We start from the raw sequence: 24,581 nt of genomic DNA, 5'->3' as shown, positions 1-24,581 counted from the left end.
CTTTTCTAAAAATATCCACCTAAATTAAAGTATTGGGCCAGGGTGGACAAAAGCTGTAATTACTAAAGCATTATCAACCTATTAGTCCATTTCTATCGGAATGCTGATCTTCTGTACTCAGTAGGAGCAGCCATGCCATGTCAATTAATCCCTGGTAGCAACAGTTGGCTTTTCACCTCCCAGAAAATAGCATCCTGTTTGTGCTTCTGTTCCTAGAGACTCTTTGTTTCAACTCAGGCACAAAGTAGGGTTTTGGTCACTTTTTAAAAATGCGTTCAAGACCTGTGACAGGCTGAGAGTATTTGTAGAAATTGTTAGAATCCTTGTGCAGTTGTGGGCAAGATGAGGAAAAGTTAACTTTACAGAATCGTGGGGTGGTTTGGGTTGGGAGGGTAAAGAAGGGGTGGAGAAGAGAAGGACACTGACCCTGGGCCGCAGTCTTTTCTCCATCCTCCTGGTAAAGTGCTTCAGCTTGTGGCAGAGTGTATTGTTATAATATGGTCATACCCAGTGAATGCTGTAATTGCAAGGTAGTGCATGGCTTGGGTTAATTTCTGCTGCAGAAAACTCACATTGCTACTTCACTTAGAAGGGTGAATTTCACTTTGTGGGTAAGGACATAGAGAGTGCCAAGAGGGCTTTGCTCACTCGAATTGCTCAGAAGGGCCAGACTTCATGAGGTAGTCTGGCTGAAATACTATGTTTCATTCTACATTATTTTCCTTGATGTTTCCTAAATTTTCTAATAGAAGTTTGTGAGAAAAAAATATTGGAAGAAAAGTATATTTATCCTTTAAAAAAACTCCTTAATTTTCTTTTTTTGCCCTTTTTATCTTGTTTGGTTGTATCCTGCTACTCTTATTAACAGGGAAATGGTTTGGTTTAGTTACTTACGCTCCTCTGTTCAACAACCCAGCGAGTGTTCCCTGCAAGCCATGGCAAGAAAATGAAAATGAGCTCTGTGAATAAAAGGGTACTTCAGAATATGGGAGAACATTGATTTTTATTTGAGATTTGAAGCTGACAAACACTTTCTGGCAGAACTAGTTCTAAGTGAAAGGGGTGATGAGGCTGTAAACTTCAGACCCAGTCCACGATCCGGTGTTGGAAATCTGGCTCAAATGTCCATTTTCTTGTTTTTTTGAGGACTCTGCTTACTCCAAGTGCTTGTATCCATAAACAAGAAGTAATTTGAATGGATGATGGGGTTTTTCGTTTCTTTTTCTCAAATCTTAATTCTTTCTAACAGGGTTTTGACTTAGATCCAAACTTTCCAAGGTGGCTGAGAAGTATTATTTCTGTTAAGTTTAGAGTGTGTTTTTTTCCTAATTCTTTGCATAGACATCTCTGTTAAACATGAGGAAACAGAAAGCCTGTTGCTCTTGCTATAAGTTTGGAAGCCTCAGCTTACACAGGGTGTTTTTATTTTTGGATGTTAAAGCAGTGAAGCATTCAAAATGCCACTATCTGGTTAAACGTACCTCCTGAAATGACACCTCCTCCTCTTCATATTGACTCTCACATTTGATGTTATGTTTTAGTAACATGGTGGCTACCAAAAGAAAGCTGACCATAATTTTAATAAGTTATTTTATAGTAAGTTATATTCCAAATGCGCTGTCCAAATCCACACATCACTTCTTGTTGGGCAAAATTTTTGTGCCATGGTAAAAGCAATTGGTGAAGTGGAAACAGTGAAGAAAAATTTTAACAAAGCACTGCTTTTTCATTCTGAGTAGGGAGCGTTTTAAACAAAGAATTTTGCTCTGCAAGTTACTCAGATTCACAGCTCAGGGGACTCTCAGTTTCCATCCAAAGTTGTTGCAGAGTAAAATTCGCATCATGTAAAACATTTCTGAAACCCTCAAATGATCCAACCTTGGAATTTGTAACGGTGAAGATTAGTGAGTCATTCTTTTTAGTGGCAAAGGATAATTAACAAAAAACAGTTGGTGAACTGATTAATTCTCTTTTACTACTACTACAAATAACATTTCAATTTCAGTTTAGATACGTCTCTAGCAGAAAATCAAGTTGCTGTTTAGAGTTACTGAGTTTCTCAGATTGAGTTTAGTCAGATATGAAGTTCAGTTGTGGTTTTACTAAAGTTATTTTTGACTCTACTGACTGATGGGAAATAATACCTGACCTAGTCAAAATCTTCTTCATGCTTTCACATAATTTGTATGTGAGAATACTGCATAAATTATGATACTGCAGCACATGAGAGCAGACGGCCTGATTCAGAGGCACAGAAATAACAATGCAGCTCCCAAGAATCCGATAAAAGTGCTTCATATCACCTCCTCTGAGCAGAGTCACTGTTGTCAACTCTGGCTTCAGAATATGCACAGTCACATATAATTTTAGTGTGTGTTATTAGAAATTCCCAGCTTATCTCTGGCATAGATGGAGTGAGGGAGATGAACTGCTCATGCCCAGGTTCTGTGCTATCTACAAAGGCCACTGCTGTTGTCTTTTCAATATGATTTATGTTCTTTTCTGACTTACTGAGGCAAAAAATGAGCCGAACATAATAAACATTTATGGGAGAGTGTAAATTCACCTTCAGAAAATTGCCCAACTGTTTATTAGAGAATCTACAAAATATTTGACTGCTTTCCCCTTTGCATTAATTTTAATTACAATTTCATTATGATAAAATTCAGTGTGATGTTTGAGATATTAATGTGACTGGTTTTCAAGGAAATTCAGGTTGGGTCTCACAGCAGAGGAAGGATGATGTAACCCAGTCCCTAGTAAAGATAAATATCACACTGATTTTTACTATTATGTGACAGTATCACAGAAGGGCATCTGTTTTGCAGCCTGGATAAAGATATATATATATCAATTTTTTAACATACTGACATTTGCCCAAATCAGTAAGCTTTGCTATGAGGAAGAACAAATTAAATGAGCTGTATTTTCCCCTCCATCCCAGAAAACCACATCCTGGAAGATGTGAATAAGTGTGTGATTGCTCTGCAAGAGGGGGATGTGGATACGCTGGACAGAACCGCAGGTGCCATCCGGGGCCGTGCTGCCAGAGTCATTCACATCATCAATGCAGAGATGGAAAACTATGAGACTGGGGTTTACACTGAGAAGGTGCTGGAAGCTACCAAACTGCTCTCTGAAACTGGTAAGTTTGTTGAAATGCTGAAAGAATTTTTGAAATGCTCTTATTTAGTCATTCAAAACTTTCAGTTAATTCTCTGAGATCCGTAACTCAGAGGGAAATCTGTACTTGAAAACAAGATATAAACAAATAAATTCATGGCCATGAGTGTGATTTTTATTCTCTACTCAATGCTGTTGCAGAAGTCATACTGACAGGAGCCATATAAGAGAAGAGATTCAGTAACACATCCAGACTAGGCCACTACATCAAAGCTTCTATGATTTGAATAAATAATACACAGCCTTTTCTTCTGAGTCGATTGATTGTGTATTATGTGTCTCCAGGAAATCATTGCAAACATTACTCTTTAGTCTGTGCAGGTGAATGTACTCGTTGATGACTGAAGTGTTGCTAAACAAAACAACTTTTCATTGAAAAATACATATAAGCAACTGAAAATGTACCACCTGACTGAAAAAAATAAAAAAGTCTGCTAGATTGTATGAAATATGTAGAGTATATAAAAGTAGAAAAGTCTTCTAGATTGGTAGACTGGGAAGAAATATTCTTTTTTTTTCAATCTGTTTTTGCCTTGACAGAGCTGGGATTGGATTCATCTCAGTGTAGGTGATTAGGTCTGTGCTGGTCATTTTAAAGCCCTTTATATCAGTGCTCTCAATAATTCAGTGCAGGCAGTGCTACCAAGTGCTCTCATCTAAAAGCAGTGGGTTTGGGTGGGTTTGGGTGAATCATGCTCTGAATTTCGTTGACTTCACAGACTGGGTCTCCACGCACTGATCAGGTGCCCCTGGTAGGATAAAGATGCACGAATTGTGGGTGTCTGGAAGCGTCTGAGCTGATCCTCCCCTGCCTGATTGCACTTGTTCATCTGGGGTTTAAAACCATGAGGATTATTTTAGAAGGAACAAAGGAAAATTGCACCAGTTCAGGACACATCCAATTTGACTTTCAGACAGCCCAGAAATTGCCCCGTGAGATGGAAAAGCAAAAACTATTGTAGATCTGCAGTCTCTGTATTTGCTTAGAGAACAGGAATCAACAAAATGAGCTAAAAAAGCCTGATTTTGGGATGATTAAATATTACTTGTGGTATTGTAGCCCCCAGCTTAATGTCAGTCTATTTTTTCCTACCCAACACGAGATCAGTGGAATAAGTACTGTAAATTTAGCTTCTTTTTAAAAGTTTATGAGCTGGTTTTATGAATCCACAGAAGGAAAATAATCTCTTCAGTTTACATGATAAACATATTTTGCTGCACTCTTGTGTTAAAGTCATCTTTTGGTCAAGAAGGGACTATGAAGAATTCTTTCTACCATTAAGATTTCTTTATTAAACAAAACAAAATGTATGCTCAGGCTTTTTATTGAGCTAAAATTTGTGACCCAACATTCTATAACTTTTTTTATTAAAAATTTTTCAACAGGCAACTATAAAGTGCTGTTCTATAGATCAGTAATACACACAGAAAATACTTATATTCCATATTTAATTCACTTTTTGATACAATTCGAATTATAACTAAGTGCTATAAACTCTGGACTGAGTGCATCTTGACAACATCAATGTGTTAATGCTGGGATTCAATAGGTAAGAACAAGTCCCTGTTCCTCCAAGTCAAAATTATTACTTATTTTTTTCTTTTATAAAGTGTAAATAAACTTGTGAGTATTAAAAAAAAAAAAATATTATGTTTACAATATTAAGAACTTTGTATCATGTACAGATTGTGTAGCAGTAGTTCAGGAGACAGAATGGGCCCAAATTCAATGAAGCTGATGAAGCTTAAACAATTTCTGCCAGTTGTGAATGTGGATAATTAATATTAGAGTACAATCTCTATCTGCAGCTTTTCAGGCCATTTACAAAGGCATTGATTATTATTTCTCTAGGAATAAAAAAAGTAGAATTTACTGACTCATTTCATCGCCTTAGAATAAAGTGGTTAAAATGGAATTTAGACCCCCCCTGTGCTGTTGTGGAATCACCATCCTTGGAAGTGTTCAAAAACGCTGTGGATGTGGCACTTGGGGACAGGGTTTAGTGGTGAACACGGTGGTGCTGGGGGAATGGTTGGGTTCGATGGTCTGAGAGGTGTTTTCCAACCTCAGTGATTCCATGATCTGGAATGTATGAATGCATACATTTATTTTTATATTTTTTCGATTCATCACCACTCCTCAATCACTATGAGTTCCTGCCCAGATTTTACCAAACACTCAGGAATGATGCCAGTGATTTATTTGGATTCAGGTTCCACCCACAGATGTGCACATCAAATCTCTGTGAGAAGCACAGTCATGAACATCTCACTGTTTTCATATTTATTCCTTCTTTTTTGTTGTTTTTTTAATTGACCTTAATTTAATTTTAGATGAAGTGCTTTTGGAAGCTGGAAAAAATGTAGCTAAATGATAATGGAAGGGAAATAAGCACTTTACCTTCCTCTTATAATTATTATTTACTTTTAACTGTCAGCTCAGAAAAGGAAAGCCTCTGTTAAGCCTCTTCTTCCAGAGATTTCACTGTGTTCTATCAGTATTAGGTTGGATCCACAGTGGAGAAATATGGATACAGTGTTTTGGAAAGACAAACACCTTGCTAATGGTTTTTTTAGGGGAGAAAAAATTAATCTCTCATGAAAATGACGTTGATAGTTTCTGAGGAATGGAAACTACAAACACTGCTTTAATAACCAGTCTCACCTCCAAGTTTTATTTGTTTGTCATTTTAATTTGCAGCCTTTGGAATATATGGGGTGGTTTTTTTAGTGTTTCAGTGCTTTGTTGCCTGTGCTTGTCTCACAAACTGCCTTTAAAGCCAAGTATTTGGTAGAGGCTGGGTTCTTATCTCTGGCAGCAGTATTAAGAGTGACAGACTGGTTGATGTCCTTTTAAAATTGAGTACTTCCATTTTCCTTTAAAAACCATAACAAAAACTCAGCTCTCACTTGCTGATTTTCTTATAAATCCAAGATGAAACCTATAAAACCAGAGTCCATAGGGCTCACTGGGAGCAAACACTAAACTCATAGATTTTAGTGGATGTTACTTGTGCAGGAGTAAACTAGAGCTTCAAGGTTCAATTTTTTTGGTTGATTGATTGTTTTTGAGGTGTTTTTTATTTGTTTCCTTGTGTTTTTTTTGTTTTGTTTTGGTTGGTTGGTTGATGGTTTTTTTCAGGGCTCTCTCTTAAATGCTGCATTGGTATTCAGATTTGTGGAAAGCTGTGAAATTATCCTGTTGCAAGTTGTCCATGACGAAAAAAATAAAAGGAGAGAAGGGTGGAAAGGAAAAGAGAAGAAATAAAAAGTTAAAAACAAGGATAAAGGCAAAAAGAAAGGAAAGGAGTAAGAGGAAACAGAGCAGAATTTCTGTTTGAATATTGAGATCTCTCATCCTGCTCAGTACCCAGAGTGACCAAGGCCAGCTGAGACTCTCCCGTTGCCTTCACCGAGGAGGACACTGAAGTGTGCTCAGCAATTATCTCAGAAGCTCTAAAAGCTGAAGGCAAGAAACCCATGTTTCTGAACAAGTAAAAAGAATTGTCCCTAGAAAGAAATCCAGGAACAGGCAATGAGTCCAGATGCTGTTTTTCAAGATTTTTGAGGTTCCAGAAGGAGGGAAAAAGAAAAAAAAAAAGCTGTGACATTCTTTAAAGGTCAAGAGGATTGGATTTAAGCTGGGAAAAATGGAGTAGACTTTGCAGGGCTGTGGTAAAAGGAAGTGAGTGGGAAATGAAAGTGAAAAGAGCAGAACAAGTCGGACCAGAACTGCCTGGGAAAGGCTGTGAAAACTTCCCAACCTTTTTTTTTTTTTTTTTTTTGCTTCAGTTTGCACTGGGCTGCCTGGAAACCATCCTGGAACAGCAAGTACCATACTGCTTGGGTTACTCCTGTGAAGGACACTGGAAATTTGAAATTGTCTGATTCACACCAGAAATTTGAGTTTCAGCTTTTTAGCATGTTTTAAAAATATCCCAGTAACTTTGTAACTCGCTGGTTTTAAGTAGGTCACTCTGACTTCTGTTTTGACACAAATTTTTTATTGTGTCTTTATCAGAATGGACTAAAGCTGAAAATCAGCATTACTGGCAATTCAGCAATAAGCCTGTGAGAGTTTTATCAGTGTGAGTAGGGCAAACTTTAAAGATATTTATCACTAGGAAAAGGCAGCTCAGTGATGTTATCAAAGCTAATACTAAATGTGGGAAAGATGGATTTTTCAGCAGTGATATGAAGGGAAACAAAATGTAGCAGCAAGAAGATAAATTTAAGCATAGCTGTAATCAAAAAAACCCCATATTGAATCTGAGGGAGAGCTAAAAGATGCAAAATGGAGCCTATTTAAAAAATAAATGATGTTAAATTCATGTTTTATGGGAGTTCAGGTAGTTACAGTAAAACTTATGGGTACCATCATCCTGAGAAGATGAGATCATTTATCCCGGAGTTTTGATCAAATGATGACTTTTATTCTGCAAAGTACTGTAGCATTTTCTTTAAAGTTTTGCTAAACTGAAATCCAAAGGTCAAGGTGTCACCACCACCACCAACAGAAAAACTAATGCATTATTAAAGAAAAGGTGTTTTACAAAAGGACCAGAGAACACCCAAGATTCTGTTCCACTATTGCTTGGTTCGATGCAAAGAATTTTTAACCAGAGAAATTCTGATCAATATACAGAAGAGTACACTAAGAAATCATACAAAATGCATTATAAAGCAATTAAAGGAGACCTAAGAGAAGAATAGATCACCACTGCGGCTCAAAGCTGAAATGCTAGTTCTTTTTCTCTCCACTTTTAGAGTTTAAAAATGGAACACAGTACTAAAGGAGAATATAATGTAATTGATTTAGATTTTTAAAGCTTTTCCTAATGTCCTGCACATGCAGCTGTTTGGCAAATGGGTAACCATGGGGTGAGTGTTAAGGCCTTTGATGGATTAAGAGCTGGTGACAAAGCACAAGCAAAGCACAAGTGGTCATTTCTCAGCAGGCAGAAAGGGAAATCCTGTGACACTTCAGGGTCAGCACCGTGGTTGGTGTTCGATGCATTAATTAACAGGTGAATAGGCAGCAGCAAGATTTGCCAAAAGGAAAATGCTGTGTGGGCATTTTGGGAGAGAGAAATAAGACTAAAAGATATTTTTATTTAATTTCTCTAGGTAAATGGAGTAATTAAATCTATATTATCCACATTGACAGGAAGGTTCTGAGTTAATTCATCCTCTCAGAAAAAATTGTGGCATTGAAATGGGCAGCTGAGAAAAGATACTTTTTCCATGCACAACAGCCCTCACATCAGGGCTGAGTATGTTAGGCTGTGCTCAGAGCAAGATATTCACTGAATATCCCAAGTATGTATTTCCACTTTGTTCTCCACAACCTAAAGATCTTCCAGAAATGGAAGAAAGTCAAGATAAGGATTACTCCTTAATCAAAGAAAATTCAAGACTTAGATGCGCATTAACTCAGTGAGAGTTTGAAAAACACGAGGATTATCTATTTTGGGTGTGCCAGACACCTTATATAATGAATAGTTGGTTAATATAATAGACATTCCCATTTTCATAAACCATTATTATTTAGTTGCTGTTCAAATCTGTTCTCAAAAACATTTCATGCTCTTAAAAGCCACTTTTTAAAATAAGGAGGGTGGTGGTGGTAGAAGTAGAAAGAAATTTACTGGGTCTGGAAAATAAGGCAGAGAAATGGAATGAATATCCATCCACCAACTCCAACAGAATGTTTTGTGAATACAAGTGTGAATTGTACAATAATGTTTTAAAATAAAAGCACTGGTCTTCCTTGCATCCCCTTGCCTACACACACCTACATATTGATATACACAAACTTATAACGAAGCCAGGGAGGGTGGTTTGCTTGTTACATAACCCACTTTGTGTCCAACAGCATGAGACTGCTTTCTTGAGGGAATTTTCTGAAGAGTTTGCTTTTATTTGAAATATTAATGTGAAGGGAGTTCTTTTTGGCAGGAATAATATTTTGGGGGTGCTCACTGTGTGTAGTCTTGCACAGGTAGACAGGAGAGTGAGACAGCTAAAACTGGTGAGTCAGAAATGTCCCTGCAGCCGACATCTGTTACCCTCCTCTGTCCACTTTGGGATGTACCTGTCCTTAATGCCATGCTGGCCAGGAGGCAAACAGCACTTACCTGGCTTCTCCCCTGACATTTATCTTTCTGTGCATGGCAATTCAGTCAGGACAAAGTTTGAAGGTGTGTTTTTGTCTCGTGTGTGTGTGTGTGTGTGTCCCTGTCTCCCAGCACTTGGTAATGGTGCTCCAGACATCTCATTAATTTCTGTAATGTCCGTCTCATTGTCCACCTGGACTGCACATGAGCAAATACATTTCTCCCATTCCCATGCCAATCTGCTTGGTTGCATAAACCCACAGATAATGTTGGAGCCTTCTGGGAAGTGCCAGAAGACTTAACACAAATGGGCCAAAGGGCCAGGACTTGGTCATAAATTCAAGGAAACCTGGGAACATTGTTTTTACAGGCTGTGGCCAAATCAGTGTTTGGCAGTGAAGGCTGATTCTTCCTGAAAGTCTTGTGTTCGCTGCAAACTGCTATAGGGTGTGGATATTCATTATTTATATCTGACTTTTAACCATTTCATCAGGAGAAAAGTGAATCAGTAAATAGCAGGAAGGGAGAAGATGGTCCTGTGCATTGGACGGTGATGTTCCATCCTTCTCTGTGCCATAGCACTCTGCCCTAATTTTGCTTTTCCTATTTCCTGAGTCACCAGTGTGAGACACATGGGGTTTGATACCCAAAACCGAGCTGGGGAAGGGTCTGGAGCACCAGGAGCAGCTGAGGGAGCTGGGAAAGGGGCTCAGGCAGGAGCAAAGGAGGCTCAGGGGGGACCTTGTGGCTCTGCACAAGTCCCTGACAGGAGGGGGCAGCTGGGGGGGTCGGGCTCTGCTCCCAGGGAACAGGGACAGGAGGAGAGGGAACGGCCTCAGGCTGGGCCAGGGGAAGGTTTAGAGTGGGATACTGGGGAAAGTTTTCTCCACCCAAAGGCTTGTCCAGCCCTGGACAGGGGTGAAGTCCCCATCCCTGGAGGGATTTAAAGCCATGTAGATGTGGCACTTGGGGACATGGGTTAACGGTGGCCTTGGCAGTGCTGAGTTAAGGGTTGGACTCCATGATCTGAGGGATCTTTTCCAAGCCAAACAATTCTGTGATTCTATGATACATTATGTAATATTTCAGTAGACTTTTATAAACCTTTTTCTTTTCAATTAGCAATATAGTAGTCATGACTGAAATGTAAATTATATGATATGAGACCAGGACTTAAAAACATTTCGTGAAATATATAGAACTTTCTGATAAGGAATGTGCAGTTCTTCTAGAAACAGACTTTGACAAACACTTCGAGCTAAATAAGGTATCCTTATTCATCCTTCAGATGAAACCGAGCAACTGTGCTGTCTTTGACAGAGGATGTCAGATAAACCTTAGGAATTATCTTTTAAACACCTGTTTTAAATACTTGAACTTCCCAGTAGACTGCATTCTTTCTTCAGTTAAGTAAATTAATGAATTATTTAAATAAAAAAATAAATTCAAAACCCCGAAAAGTCAACTGAAGAAATTTCATCCAGAGCCCTGAAATTTTTAAGCTGTTAACTTTGTGAATTTTTTATACTAAAACCTCTTAAATCTGGATAATGGCTGAGCTTTTTTTCTAACAGAGCATCTTTTTTATTTTTGCAATGTAATGGATCATTCATGGATTTTTTTCATTTTACTCTCTCCTGGTAACCTTAAGCTCACAATCCTGCCAGTCACTCTAGATAATTTTCTTATGTGACACAAATGACTCTGATGTTCAGGAGAAGTAAAGACATTCTCAGGGATCCTGAAACTTTTAGCAGTGTACTGGTCCAAACCTTTAGACTGCCATGTCATTCTTGGATAATCTTACCCACATCAGACCAGATTTTTATAACCATTTAAGGGCTACTTAGATAAGGTGATTGGCACCTTAAATGATGGGTCTGATCTCTGAACACGGCATGGGGAAAATCAGTTTTCTCAAGGACAGGTACAAATGCTTAAATGGATCCAGAGCTATCAGGGCCAGCCAGAGGGCACATCTGGGTGCAGTGGGGTACAGGAGAGCAGTCACTTCTCTGCAGCTCAAGTGTCGGGTTTGTCTGAGGACAGTCTGGCTCCAGGAAACAACCCCTGGTCTTTGAGAAGGGTGCTTCCCTTGGATCCAAATCCCTGGATACTAGAAAGAGTCGAGTAGGTGCTCATCTTTTGAAAGTGAAGCTCTGAGAAATAGCTCTGCTGGTGCCATTCAAAAATAGCCAGACAAATGCCCCAAAGATGAGACCTCTGGGAACCCTTCCATGCCAGTGAGATTGGGATGGAAAGGAGTCTTGTGGTGCTCTGCCTGATTCAGAGTCAAAAGTGTTCCAGGACTGGGTGCACAAATGGGGTTGATTTATGCCTAAGCTTGGTTGTCTAAAGCAGGCATCTGGTCTAAGCCAAACACCTCCCTCTCTGTTCAGTGGGCAGAGGAAAATTAGAATTTTATCCAGTTGAACTTGAGTCTTTAAAGTAGGCTAGGTGTGATTAATTGTCTATGGAAGCATCTACTGTTCTCTGTCTGGTATAAGGAAAGAGGTTTAAAGCTTTCAGTTGTATGAAGTGGGACAAAACCAAACCAAATTTCCTGACTCCCATTAATGCTGCTAAGAATTAGAAACCCATGCACCTGGAGGGTCCTTGACCTTTATTGCTTTTTTTGTGTCTTAATTATCCCTTTCTACATTTCTGAACATTCACATCTACTTAAGATTCTGAGGAATTCAAGTTCCTAAATAATAAGGCCATAAAAGTGCAATAAATCAGCAAGGCATTCATTTAATCTTGCATATTAATGAAACTTTTTGTTCTAATGCTACGAACAAGAACGCCCAAACATTTTAAATTTTTTTATCTCAATAATTTTATTAGGTAGCCTAACATTTCCCTCTCTGTCAGGGATCTTATTGTTCCCATATCACTAAACAAAATTTGCAGTGATGCTTCTAAGTACAAAAATTGCAGTACAAACTGATTGCCATAGGAGAGAAAGTCAATAGGGAATATATTTTTAGAAAACAGATAATTATTTGATAATTTTAATATGTAGGAGATATGGAGAAAAACAAGAAGACCTTTAGAGAAAATATTTTCTTTGTGGAGCAGGGTGGTTCACAAAAAATTACAAGTTCGATCAAGGCGTGAATTCACACATGGTGATGTGCTGGTTTCCTACTGTGCTGATAGCAAAAAATAAAAGTATAATTTAAAAGAATTAATCAATTGATAAAATGGAAGTAATTTCAACTTTTCTGATTCCCAGTATTTCTCCAGCAGCCATTCAACCTAGATTTTGTTGGCAGTGGTCTTGCTTTCAGTGCCATTTAAGGCTTTCTTTATTTTGTTGGAATGACATAGTCAGTGAATTAGAAGTGTTGCTATTAACTTGGGACCTGATTCTGTCAACATTTATGCAGGTGCCTAATTAATTCATGTAGTTAGGCTGAGAGATGTTAATGGGCTGCATTTTTCAGTCTAAGCATATGTGTGAGTGCTTTCAAGGCCACAGCTCAAGCTAAGAAACCAATGTTTAATTTTTCCCCAGAAGTATTGATTTGCTTCTGAATCTAAAATTTATAGCCAATTTCTCAGTGCATAATAAATGAATCATTCTCTGTCTAAAGCATTTACAAGTTTTAACTCCAGATACAAGCTCACACCTTTGCCTGAATTTTACTTGTGGTTCTTTCACCTTTGGCATAAGAATATCCTTCTTTGCGTGGTAAATAATAGAAAAGAAAGACTGGAGGTTTTTTGTCATGGAGCTCAGTAACCATAACTGGAGAATAATACAGATCTCAACCCAATTTTCAATTTTCAAAAACTTCACTGCATTAAATGACAACATATGCTTAGAGAAGCATTGAGTAATAGCCCCCTATTAAAGGTGTTTTTTTCTTGCTTGTCTAATCAAAAGTGAGCACTGATCTAAAAATACGATTGGCAAGCAAGCAATTCATAAAGCAGTTTAATACCTATTTCCATTTCGAAATAGCTAATGATGTTCATGTGTAGTAATGTAAATTAGGGACTAAATTATAGCCAGGTCTGCAAAATCAGAGCCGATGGGAGAAGCTTCCACACCCAGTGGAGGTAATAAGTGTGGTCAGGAATGAATACCTCATGTTCAGGAATATTAATAAAATGTAGCTTTCCACCTTACAATCATGTAATTTAAATTTCCCTTGTTTTGGTCTAAGAATGTCACGTGTGGCCATGACAGAGATCCCCCCAAAGTCCAGCTGTGTCATATCTGCCTTCCCTACTGTCACTGCCCTGTCAAGGGAAAAATTGTACAAGCTTGGTGCAACTTATTTCCACAAATCTGTTGCCTGTCCAGCATCTGCTGATTATTTACAGATAATTAAACATTAATTGCTCTAAGTAATGTTTCATTTTATTTTTGGTTGGTGAAATTATGCTGAATATGTTATAAATCTTCCTTCCTTTCTTCTCTACCTTTACAGGAACCTTTATTTAATGATTATATGCCTTTATCTAAAATAGACAAGTGGGTTTTGGGTTTTTTTTTTCTTTTTCTAAATCTGTGTAATTTTCACCCTGTTTTTCTTGAGTTCTTGAAGATGGTTCAGAAATTGCTTTTTTTTCTTAAGAACTACAGGGTAAATTTTACTATGCTCTGTTAACTTAAATACAAATTTAGAACTTAAATTTCTTTATGCTTATGTAGGTGTTCTTCAAACTGCCCATTCCTAATTCAGGCCTGTTGCACCTACTGTTAATTATATCCAATACCTGACCACCTCTGCTAGTTAGGAAATTTTAGACAGAAATTTTAAGTTTAAATTTAATTTAACCCTAAATATTAATGTTCTTTACCTCCTTTTCTTTTTTTGTTGTCATTTTTGCATCTCTAGTTTTACTTATTTTATGCCAATAACCCAAAATAATTTCTCTTTTATTCTTTAGGTTTTCTTGTTTTCATTGTATTTTTAATGACTGCTTTTTGATATTCAGGCTAGAGACTTCCTTATGCAATCATATTAGCCTCCTACTACACTTTCGAGTGTACTGTTAATTAAGGTAATTTGATATATGCATTTATTAAATACTCCTTCCAAAACTTCCAGCTCTCTCAAACTCTTTATCTAATTAAAATGTTTCCCCTCTGCCTGGCAATGTTTTGTTAATGTTTACTTTTTTAAGGTCTATTGTTGCTGTCACTTTTTCCTGTTTCTCCAATGTATCCCAGGAACTTACTGAATATTATCTGCATGGAAAATACAGTTCTGTTCTTTCATCTGTCTATATGAACATATATATATATCTATAGGGATGTGTAAACAAGATTTGAATTACTATATCCCTTTTAAGATTTCCTCATTTTCGTCCAATCAGTAATATTTAAATGCCAGAAAGTTTGAGCTCATGGTTGCTGCCACTTGTTCTTCGAAATGTAAACTATTCTTGAATCATATGTTTTTGTGGTTTTACTTTAAATCAGACAGTAAGATGCATAAAATGTAGTTTTCATTATGATTAAAATAAATTTAAGAACTTTTAGTCAAGAAGAAAGTGTGATTTCCTACTACAGTAGAATTCCTAGGAGAGACTGTCACTGCTCTTGGTGAAAATAACACTGGAAATTCCCCTTTGTTTTCAATTAGTTGAGTTCAGGTTACCAATAAGTGTATTAAAAACAGGGTTTAGGGAAAAGATGGGCAAGAAAGGTAATATTTTAACAACAAAAAAAGCCACAACCAACTGACTTAGGAATCATCTTTTCCTGTTCTTTCAATTATATTGCCAAAATAGTAAAGTCAGTGATACATGATCTGGATACCGAAATGCTAGAATAAAAGTGATGTGAATATGATGAAAAAATGGCTATCTATAAATCTTAAATTTGATCCAAGTTCCTTAAATTCTTAAGAATTAATCCAACTGGATTTTTCATCCGGGTTTCTAATGAAACATTGATTATATTTGTCCTCCATGAGCACAATCTGCCAATATTAATGTTAAAATTTTGAAGAGGAGTAAACAAGTACAGGAATGTAGGTGCATTATAACCACTGATGTTCATGGTTGTAGGATTTGGGTTTAAGTTGTTAGAGGACTGATTTGGGAAAGATGTATTTTCCTGCAGACAGTGTGCAGAAAGTGATTATACCTTCAAAGGAATCCTCTGCAAAATGTAAAGAAAAGCTTCTTGCTACTTTAAGCAATGCCCTGAAACCATTTACAAAAGTAAATAATTGCTTTAAATTGTATATTAAATAAGTTCATGCCACAGTTTATAGTATTGTTAGCCAATACCTATGGCTATTTTTTGTGTTACATACATGGTGATAGTGAAGAAACAGAAGACTCATTTTGGTGTCTTCACAAAAATAATATCCTTGATTTTGCATTTTGTCCCTTATTATTATTATTTACTATGAGCTAGACTGTAAATTATGTAAATTAGCGGGTATAATGGTTACAATTTGCTTTGCTCACTTGATATAAATATGTACTGTGCTCATTACAGGTTGTAAAGCTTTTAAATGAACTTTACTGACTGCTCAGGTATCTTGCAGCCTTTTAAAAGTTAGTAAATCACAGTTTTTAAAGCATGTTTTCTATTCTTTGTACAATTGGAGGAGAGAATATAGAGGTGGTTGTTTCTGTGCTGTCAGGTAACGTGCCAGAGCTCTCCATGTGGAGGGTGGGCACAAACCCATCCAGGAGCCTCCCTGTGCCTGGGAATTGCCAGGACAGCGTGTGCCGTGTCTCCTGGAAACTATCCATACCCGAGAGCAGCAGAAAAATGCTCAGGAGAGAAGGTGTCTAATGCTGCTGCCTTTCCTTGTGTTAACCCAGTGATGCCACGTTTTGCTGAGCAAGTGGAGGTGGCCATTGAAGCCCTAAGTGCCAACGTGCCCCAGCCCTTTGAGGAGAACGAGTTCATCGACGCCTCCCGCCTGGTCTACGATGGAGTTCGGGACATCAGGAAAGCTGTCCTGATGATCAGGGTATGTAAAGCACCTGGGAGTGAAAGCTGGGATTTACTGGGAGGTTTCGTGGATAAGAAGAATATAAAAGCTCCTCGGAATCAGCCTTGTGTTGTAATAAGCCAGAAAAGCTTGACATTGAAACAAGCATGAAACTAAAGTATGTGCAGCAACAAAAGAATTAGTAAATAAAGAGATGAGGTTATTTAGTAGATGAACCACAATTAATATGTTAATCAGCTAGAAGATTTGATCACAACTGCCAATAGATGCAAACTTCATTACTGTTTCCACAGTAACAGCATTAATTTGCCAAGGTCTTCAAGGTTTGTGTAGATTTTTTGTTGTTTTGTTTATTTGGTGGTTTTTTGCCTAATGTGTGTGTGCTGCCTGGGATGTGAGGTAAGTCTGGTTAAACTCTAAATGAATAAATAAATTATCTTGCTGCTCCAGTGAGCCTCTGCAGGGATGGTTTTGAATGTTTACTGAGGTAAAAAATGTGTCATTTCAGTGTTGACTAACCAGTTGATTCAATTTGCTTAGACATCTTTTAATAAAATAAACAAACAAATAAAAGACATGACAGAACAATGTAATTATTGTGAGAGTAGGTGGGTGTTGCTTTTCACTTTAGTCAGCAGACAAAGACTCAGAAAAGAAAAACAGCAAAACAAGCCTGATTTGGACACCTCTTCAGCAACTGAAACACTTTTTTGAAACCGAAATTACCTTGAATTAGCCCTAATGAAAACCATGTACAAGTAAAGCTATGGAGAAGATCCCAGAGGAAACTTTTGAGACAAGTAACAGGGCTAAAACATGAATTCATCCCTTTGAGCAAACAGGTAACATGCACTTGTGGTTGTGAGTGTATTATGGCACTGATGTAAGACTTCAGGCAGTTGGAACACTCCAAAATAGCTCAAATTTAGTCATCTGTCATTATGTATTAACATTTACAGAAGAAGCTTTTGACAGGCTTAATTTTATAACTGCCAAACACAAATTCCATTCTCATACCCAGTGCTCATCCCAGGTGGCCTGAATTACAGTCATGGCTTGTGCTGGGGGCAAACCCATCCTGTTCTCTGGGTGTGCAGCATTAGAGGATTGGCAGCTCTTCTGGAAGGGGAGGGAAATCTTTACTTGAATTACTTCCCTGTGAGGGTGGGGAGGCCCTGGCACAGGGTGCCCAGAGAAGCTGTGGCTGCCTCTGGATCCCTGGAAGTGTCCAAGGCCAGGCTGGACAGGGCTTCCAACCTGGGATAGCAGAAGGTGTCCCTGCCCGTGGTAGGGGATGGAACTGGATGATCTTTGAGGTCCCTTCCAAGCCAAACCATTCAATGATTCTATGAAATGAAAGATCTGTGTAGTAAAGAATCTCAGTTTTCCCTTTGATTTTCCAGTTTCTTCATCTGTGCAGCAGTTTCCAGACTTTTCTTAGGACAAGAACCACTTCTTAAGAGATATCAATCTTTTCTAGCCATTTTAAATGGTGATTGTGTCATGAGACACAAGCATCAGGTGGGTTCTCCTACAAACCCAGGTTTCCCCATCCATTACATAGAGTTCCAGCTTCCATCACCCCCCTGTACATCAGAGTTATCCCCAAGAGTTTGCCATGACATGTCCATCCTGGTGAGATGTTTCTAATTTTGAATTTTGAATTTTGGAGGCCTGATCACTTACTTTGTTGCTGCCTGACTGTTTTGTGTACCTTGAGAGCTTCTCAGTCTCCTTAGGAAAATCCCAAGTTATTCTTGCCATTGTATCACTACTACTTTTCACCCCTTGTATGATACGAGCTAATGAATTCTGCTTGCCCAGATTAGGAAGATTTATTTTTGCCTTCAGACAATTAGTTTATTTATGGAGCTCAGTGTGATACTCCTTACCCAGGCAGAGAACTAAAACACATAAATGGACCCATTATCCATATGAGTTAACTGGAAAAATCCACATATATAAGCTTACACAGACCAGAGTTTGCTGAATCAGAACCTTCTTTGCTGTAGAAAACAAAATTAGTTTCACTTTGAGATACTCTTTAACATTCCCATCTGAACATCTCACACTGAAATGGGATGTATAATTAAAGGATGAGGCTATAAAAGACAGCCCTTAGAACATTTTCATCTAATATTCTATCAAATATTATGCACCCTTTAATTCAGGTGGTAAAGATTTTTCAGAATTACAAAACATTAGAAAAACCCAATCTTGGAAACTTTTTAGAGCATCTGACACAGTTATTTTCAGGCAGTGATTGTTCGTGTGAAAGCCGTGAAAGATTGGATTTATGTGAGATGTTTCCCTCATTCCAGAAAGTAAATAAAGCCACTTTAAAAATTAATTTTGGCTGGTATTATTGCTTCTGGTAAGCTGAAGGAAAGGGTAGATAGTCTCTGTTCTTCTCTTTTTCCTTCAAAAAGGGAGAATTTATTGTCCCTCTGGAGGAGAAAGGAAACTCCTGTTTTCATTGAGGACTATTATTATTACCTATGCAGAAGAAAAAGATCTCTTCCACAAGTTAAGTAGTATAAATGAATTTAAGAGTGTAATTATAGAACCTAGAAATAAAATAGAAAATAATAACTTCAGTTCACCATCTTTCCTATTACTCTGTAGGGATGAAATTACACTTCGTGTTTTCATAGCTGCTTGTGAAATTCCCTCAGTTATTGGCCAGAAACCCTCTTTACAGTCAGGAGGACTCACAGTGACATTTTTTCTCATTCTTATGTGTCTCCAAGGCCAGCTTCAGACTTTAAACATCTATAAACTTGATTCATTGGGGTGATGCTGGGAGATGCTCTCTGGGAGCATCTCAGGACCCGAGGGAATGACTGGAGATGTGTCATGGGAGGTTTAGGCTGGATATTGGGTAAAGATTCTTCACCCAGAGGGTGAAGGTTGGGCACTGGAACGGGATCCCCAGGGAAATGGTCACAGCACTAAGTGTTAAGATCCGGTTATTAAAATTGTTAGAGAGATGCCTCTGCCTGAATTAAGGGGCAAATGAGACCATACACTGAAGTTGATAGTATGGATTTTATTTAACAGTAGTGTGACGTAGAGAGAGAGAGAGAGAGAGAGAGAAACAAAAAGAGGGGCAGGGTGGGAGAGAAAGAGAGTGATGGACAGACTAAGCAGAAAATATCACCACTCCATGGATCCCGACAGCTTCTCACTGATCCTCTTCTTCTGGTCTTTGCAGTGGTGAGGGTCCCACAAAACAGAGAGTTCAATGGGTTAATGTATGTTTGGCCCAGGTGGGAATGCCTGGTACCTCCCCTAGGGGGAACAAGTTTGAAACTGTCTCTTGCAGCAGACTCTGGATCTGTGGCATCACTTTGCATCACATGCAGTGCTCTGCTGCAAGGCATCAGGAATGAGTCTGGGGGTGTTTTGGGGGTCTTTGATGGTTTTATGAAGGTTTATGACCCCTCCTCAGCTGCCCCTCACGTGAATGCCCCATGGATGTGGCTTTCCCAGGGTGGGTAGGTTTTATAACTGAGCCAGTTTGTGTAAGGCAGGGTGAGTGTTCACTCCCTCTGTCACACACCCAAAATCTCTCCTCCTCCCCATCAACCGAGCCAGAGCTGATTCTTCTCCCCCAGCCATGTTTAGCTCTCTTTAGACCTGGACAATAGCACCACCTTTGCCTTCACTCAAGTTCCCATCAGGTGCCTTAACTCACAGACCAGTTCCCCTCAGGAGGCACATTTGGACAGGGCTTCCATGGTCACAGCTTCTTTATACAATTTTGCTGTAACGGCAAAATTTAAATAAATCCAATTTTTAACAATGTTTAAGCCATTAACCATTTCAGTCACTCACACCAAGCCTGACAGAGTTCAGGAAGCATTTGGATAATGCTCTCAGGTACAAGTTGTGACTCTTGGGGATGTCCTGTGCAGGGCCAGGAGCTGGACTTTGATGGTCCTTGTGAGCTCCTTCCGACTTGGGATATTTTATTCTATTATTAACTCCATTTCTACTCTGTTCTGTCATTGAGGGGTTTTCAGTCCTTGAGAGAAGTCTGAATAAAAATGAAATGACTGTGGGGTCCTTATCCCCAATTGTTTGGGTGTATTAAAGCTCTTCTCCTTTTTGACTTGTCAGGTTTAGCCACCATCACCTCTGGGGTAGCCACCGTGGTGAAGTCCAAAGTGCTGGAACAATTCAGGTCTTCTGTAAAACCAGATTTGGTGCAGAATCCCATCATCTTTTGAAACATCCTATCTCCAAAGGGTGTTATGGGCTCCAGTGTTTCCATTGAGTGCCTGCTGCTTCTCAGATTGAATTTGAAGTGTTAGATTTTACTGTAAATCACCAAACAACTGAAGACCTGCAGTGAGAGAAGTTCTCTGACTGAGGCACTCAGGTGCTGCTTGCACCTGAGTCACTCAGGCTGCAGTTGTACCAAAATGAATGTACAGAATAGGGTGGAGTTGGATATAAATGCATATTGTAAAGTCTATTTCCTTTTCTCCTTGTCTTTTAGAATAAGAGGGAACCTCATTGTAAAAAATGGGGGATTATCTTTCCAACTCTTCAGTCTTTGCTCTCATTACAAGGTTATCTTCACTTGTTGTTCACAGTGCTGAAATTCGTGTAATTGCATCTTACAATTTTTAAGTGCATAGCAAAGTGTGGTTTCTGTCTTCATCAAGTACATTTGAGTTGCTGAAATATGAAACAAATTGCATTTATAAATCTGTGTATAGATGCCATTTTATTACTTATACTTGCATAATTCACATTTTCATACTGCAGTCACAAAAGATATAAAAAATGACATAGATGGAAGATATTTTGTTCACAGCAAGCTCTTCAGTCTAAGAGCCAGAGAGATATTAAAAAAAAAAAATATTCCAATGCTTGGAAGTTGAAAGTCACCACATTCATATTGGAAATACAACATGCATCTTAAAAGAGAAAGTATATATTTCTTGTGTGATTTATCTGGGATTGTGAAAGATTCTTTTTCACTGGAAGACTTCCTTTGAGTTAGATGAATTTTGTGTGTAGTAGAGATACTGTATTTGGAAAAAAAAAAGTAGTCTTGGGAAGTCTTATGGCTTGTGCTACAAAACAGATTAAAAATTATTAAACTAGTTCATTTTTCTGCTGAAATTAATCAGTTCATTAAATCCATTAGTTTTGAATATTGCTTTAGCTTCTTCTGCCACTGGTGGTTGTCGGCTTTGTTTGGAAGCTGTCTCCAGTCTCAGATCTGTGTTTGCTGCATTTGTGTGACCATAAGTCCAGGTATCTGCAAGATCAAATCAGTCTTACTGTCTTCCAGCTCAGATAAATGAAGTCTCAGACTCTGTTGTCTTGGAAACAAGGTTTAAAATATCAAGGTCCTGTTAGTTGTGCACAAAAATTAGAGTTGTTCTGGTATGTTTAGAAGGCCCTGCTAAGAGTAGAAGTCTTTAAGTCAAGGAAATTCAATATAATATTTGTTTTTATACCTTTGTGTCTGAACAAAAGGGAGACCCTATTCTCTATGGGCTGCATCTCCAGGGGATCAGCTAAAACAACGCTATGGTGCAAGGGTGAAAAACGTGAGCATGTTTGAAATGGCAGGATACAGATAAAAGTTAACCCTTCATAAAGTTCTTCACCCTAATGAAAAATGCAGCTGTTTGGGGAAGGAGTGAGGGCGTTAAATTCACCACTCTTTAAAACATAAAAAGAGTGAATCTGAAAGATCACTTTGAATGAGATCTCACTTGTACAGAAGGGAAACAGGAAGATGTCTTGTGCGTGTAGTATATTGCCAACAGTTGCATTACTTGCCCTTTTGGTTTGCACTACATTTTCTTCAAGTTCAACGTTTATACACATTGAATTTCAGTGCTTTGAAGACCACAGATTTTAAGATTATGAATGTCAGACAGTAACAGCAATACATTTTTTTTTCTGGATATTTCTTCAAGAATAAGTCCTTGCATAGAATTTACAGAATATTTTTTCTTTGTAAGAGGCAGCCTTATGTCCTTATTGGTTACAGTGTTGAGATGTAATATTTTGAATATTACATCTTTACTGTCAGTCTGACTATGAAAGCCTTGGAAAGAACTGCACATTATCTTTTATAATCTTATTTCTAAATGTGGAGACAGAAGAAACTAAGAGGAGTGTATTTGGGGTGTGAAAGGGTACTGGCTTTACAATGACCAGTGAAACGGGCTCGTTGAGTGGACTTGGAGGATGGGGAAGAGCCAGCGGGTTTACTGAAGCTCTCCACCCCTGTTCTTGTTCTAAACAGCAAAGCCTAGGCAGATGAAAAGCTGAGCCCTGTGATAGAAAATACTCTTTGCTCAGGGACTTGTAGGATTCTCTTTGTAGCTTGCTTGTTTATGACAGATTTTAAGGTGACATCCTGCTCTCAGGCAGGTGAGCAGAGGGAATAAAGGGATTAAAGGTGATTGGAAAACAGGACCGTTGGTCATTATAATGATGGGTACCAATCCTTCTATTTTGCCTGTGACAGTAGAGAGAAGGTAAATTCATTTTTCATCTAAACTTCTTCTTCTGCCTATCCTGTTAGACACACTCTTTGTACATGCCTCTCTTCAGAGGTGCAGACCGAGTTTCATTACCACGCTGTCACACTTCGTTATTTCTTCCTCCAGTGCTCAGCATTAAAACACATATTTAATTCATACTCTTCAAGTCAGATGAAGATGGCTGTGTTTTACTCTCCCCATCCTGTGCACTTCACCGTGCAGCTACAAACAGTGATGTGCACTTCGTGTTGGAAGCCAGGCTGGAGCAGAAATACCGCCAGAAGACTCCTCTGCGTTACGTTCGAGGGTTTGGACCCGTTCCTAGTGACTGAGCATCCTCCAGACAGAGCTGTAATGACAACTGGCAGTGATTAGCGCCTCTGCTCGAAAACTTGATGGTGCCTCCAAGCACGAAATGCCAGCCTGGATGATTTCTTCTGTAGTGCTTTGGCCTTCTAGGCTGCCACTGGGGGTGATGGGTGTCCAGTAAGGTGAGGATTTCTCGGCACAGTTACTGTGGTTTTCTTTTCCTATTACCATTGTCATGAATGGTACCTACAGAACTTACTCATGGCCAGGCTGTTGTACCACATGCTATTCAATCACAAAATGCAATATAAGATTCTTTCTAAAGATTCCATTTTTTTGCACCATTTATATTAAATATGGTCTTAAATAGTGATTTTAGACTTTCTCTCTGTATATACATATGGACATTTTTCTCTCCAAATTTTTTGCTAGAAGGTGAAAATGCCCAAATGAACAGGTCCATCAGTTGTTTTTTTTTTCTCCCTCCCTCCAACATTTTAAATAATCCGAAGCCCGAAAATATGTAACTTGATTTCATCAATCTTCCAAGAAACCCTCATGTCATTCATAGCACCAGCAGTGAAGACAACATGGTGTCATTTGGAGGATGAGTGAAATTCCAAAGCTCTGTATATGAAAGGAACCATGTGAACTAACTAGTTACACAGATTATAAATTTCACGTTTGTTTCAAAACCAATCAACATCATTTGCAATTTCTTTAAATGGGAAATCTCTCACTTGCTTTGATAAATTTTTCTTCCAGGATGTTAGTTGCTTTTCCCCAGGTATTTACTTTCTCTTTTGAAGATTACATGTAGCTTTCAGTAACATAATAGTGTTAGTGTCCGTTTATATATGAAATAACATTATTTTGAAATACTGCTTTCCCATTGTTAGTGTTTCCAAAGGATATTTGTTCCTGGAACTGCATTCATCATGTTAACAGAGTTAAGAAAAATTGCAGCAAGAAAAGTTGTGGCAAGGTAATGAAAAATGCCATTTGTAAAGAAAACTAGGGTTGAAACAATTTAATTTTTAAGACAATTCAATTTCAGTTCCTGACTGCTGGGGCAGACAAGTTCATTTCAAAGGAGAACAGAACAGCATTTCCTGGGCAGGTAGTCAATGAAATAAGAGCTCACTGTGCACAGGACTTTGTCTGTGTCCTTTTTAAGCTTGTCATCTCCTCTCTGTGGCTTTCACTCCTGTGTCTCTCTCTCCAGACCCCTGAGGAGCTCGAGGATGACTCAGACTTCGAGCAGGAGGATTATGACGTGCGCAGCCGAACGAGCGTCCAGACTGAGGATGACCAGCTCATTGCTGGCCAGAGTGCAAGGGTGAGTATAAACCCCACATGCATCCAGTGAGTGTCTGGATAGTGACCAATAAAAGCTCTGCCTCGGAAAGCAAAGGCAGTGATTTCCAGTCCTCAGGGTTGTTTAAGAAAGGATGGGACCAGGCTGACCGACGTGTTGAAGGTTTTTTCATGTCAGACCTACTTAAGTAGCATTTATTGAA

General features: G+C 38.5%; 1 protein-coding gene across 4 annotated transcripts in view; it reads left to right on the top strand.

Moving 5' to 3' along the window:
- The window catches only part of CTNNA2 (catenin alpha 2), a 463,437-nt gene that overhangs the window by 401,447 nt on the left and 37,409 nt on the right, over positions 1-24,581 (top strand). For all 4 annotated transcript variants that reach the window (XM_039550337.1, XM_039550338.1, XM_019287148.2 and 1 more), the window contains 3 exons: positions 2,945-3,145; positions 16,101-16,252; positions 24,287-24,400. In XM_039550337.1, the coding sequence (XP_039406271.1) occupies positions 2,945-3,145; positions 16,101-16,252; positions 24,287-24,400 (467 nt within the window). The remainder of the gene's footprint in view (positions 1-2,944; positions 3,146-16,100; positions 16,253-24,286; positions 24,401-24,581) is intronic.

The sequence above is a fragment of the Corvus cornix genome, chromosome 4 (genome assembly GCF_000738735.6).
Source record: "Corvus cornix cornix isolate S_Up_H32 chromosome 4, ASM73873v5, whole genome shotgun sequence".
Classification (NCBI taxonomy): Eukaryota; Metazoa; Chordata; class Aves; order Passeriformes; family Corvidae; genus Corvus; species Corvus cornix.
This window is presented reverse-complemented; position numbering and strand designations above follow the sequence as displayed.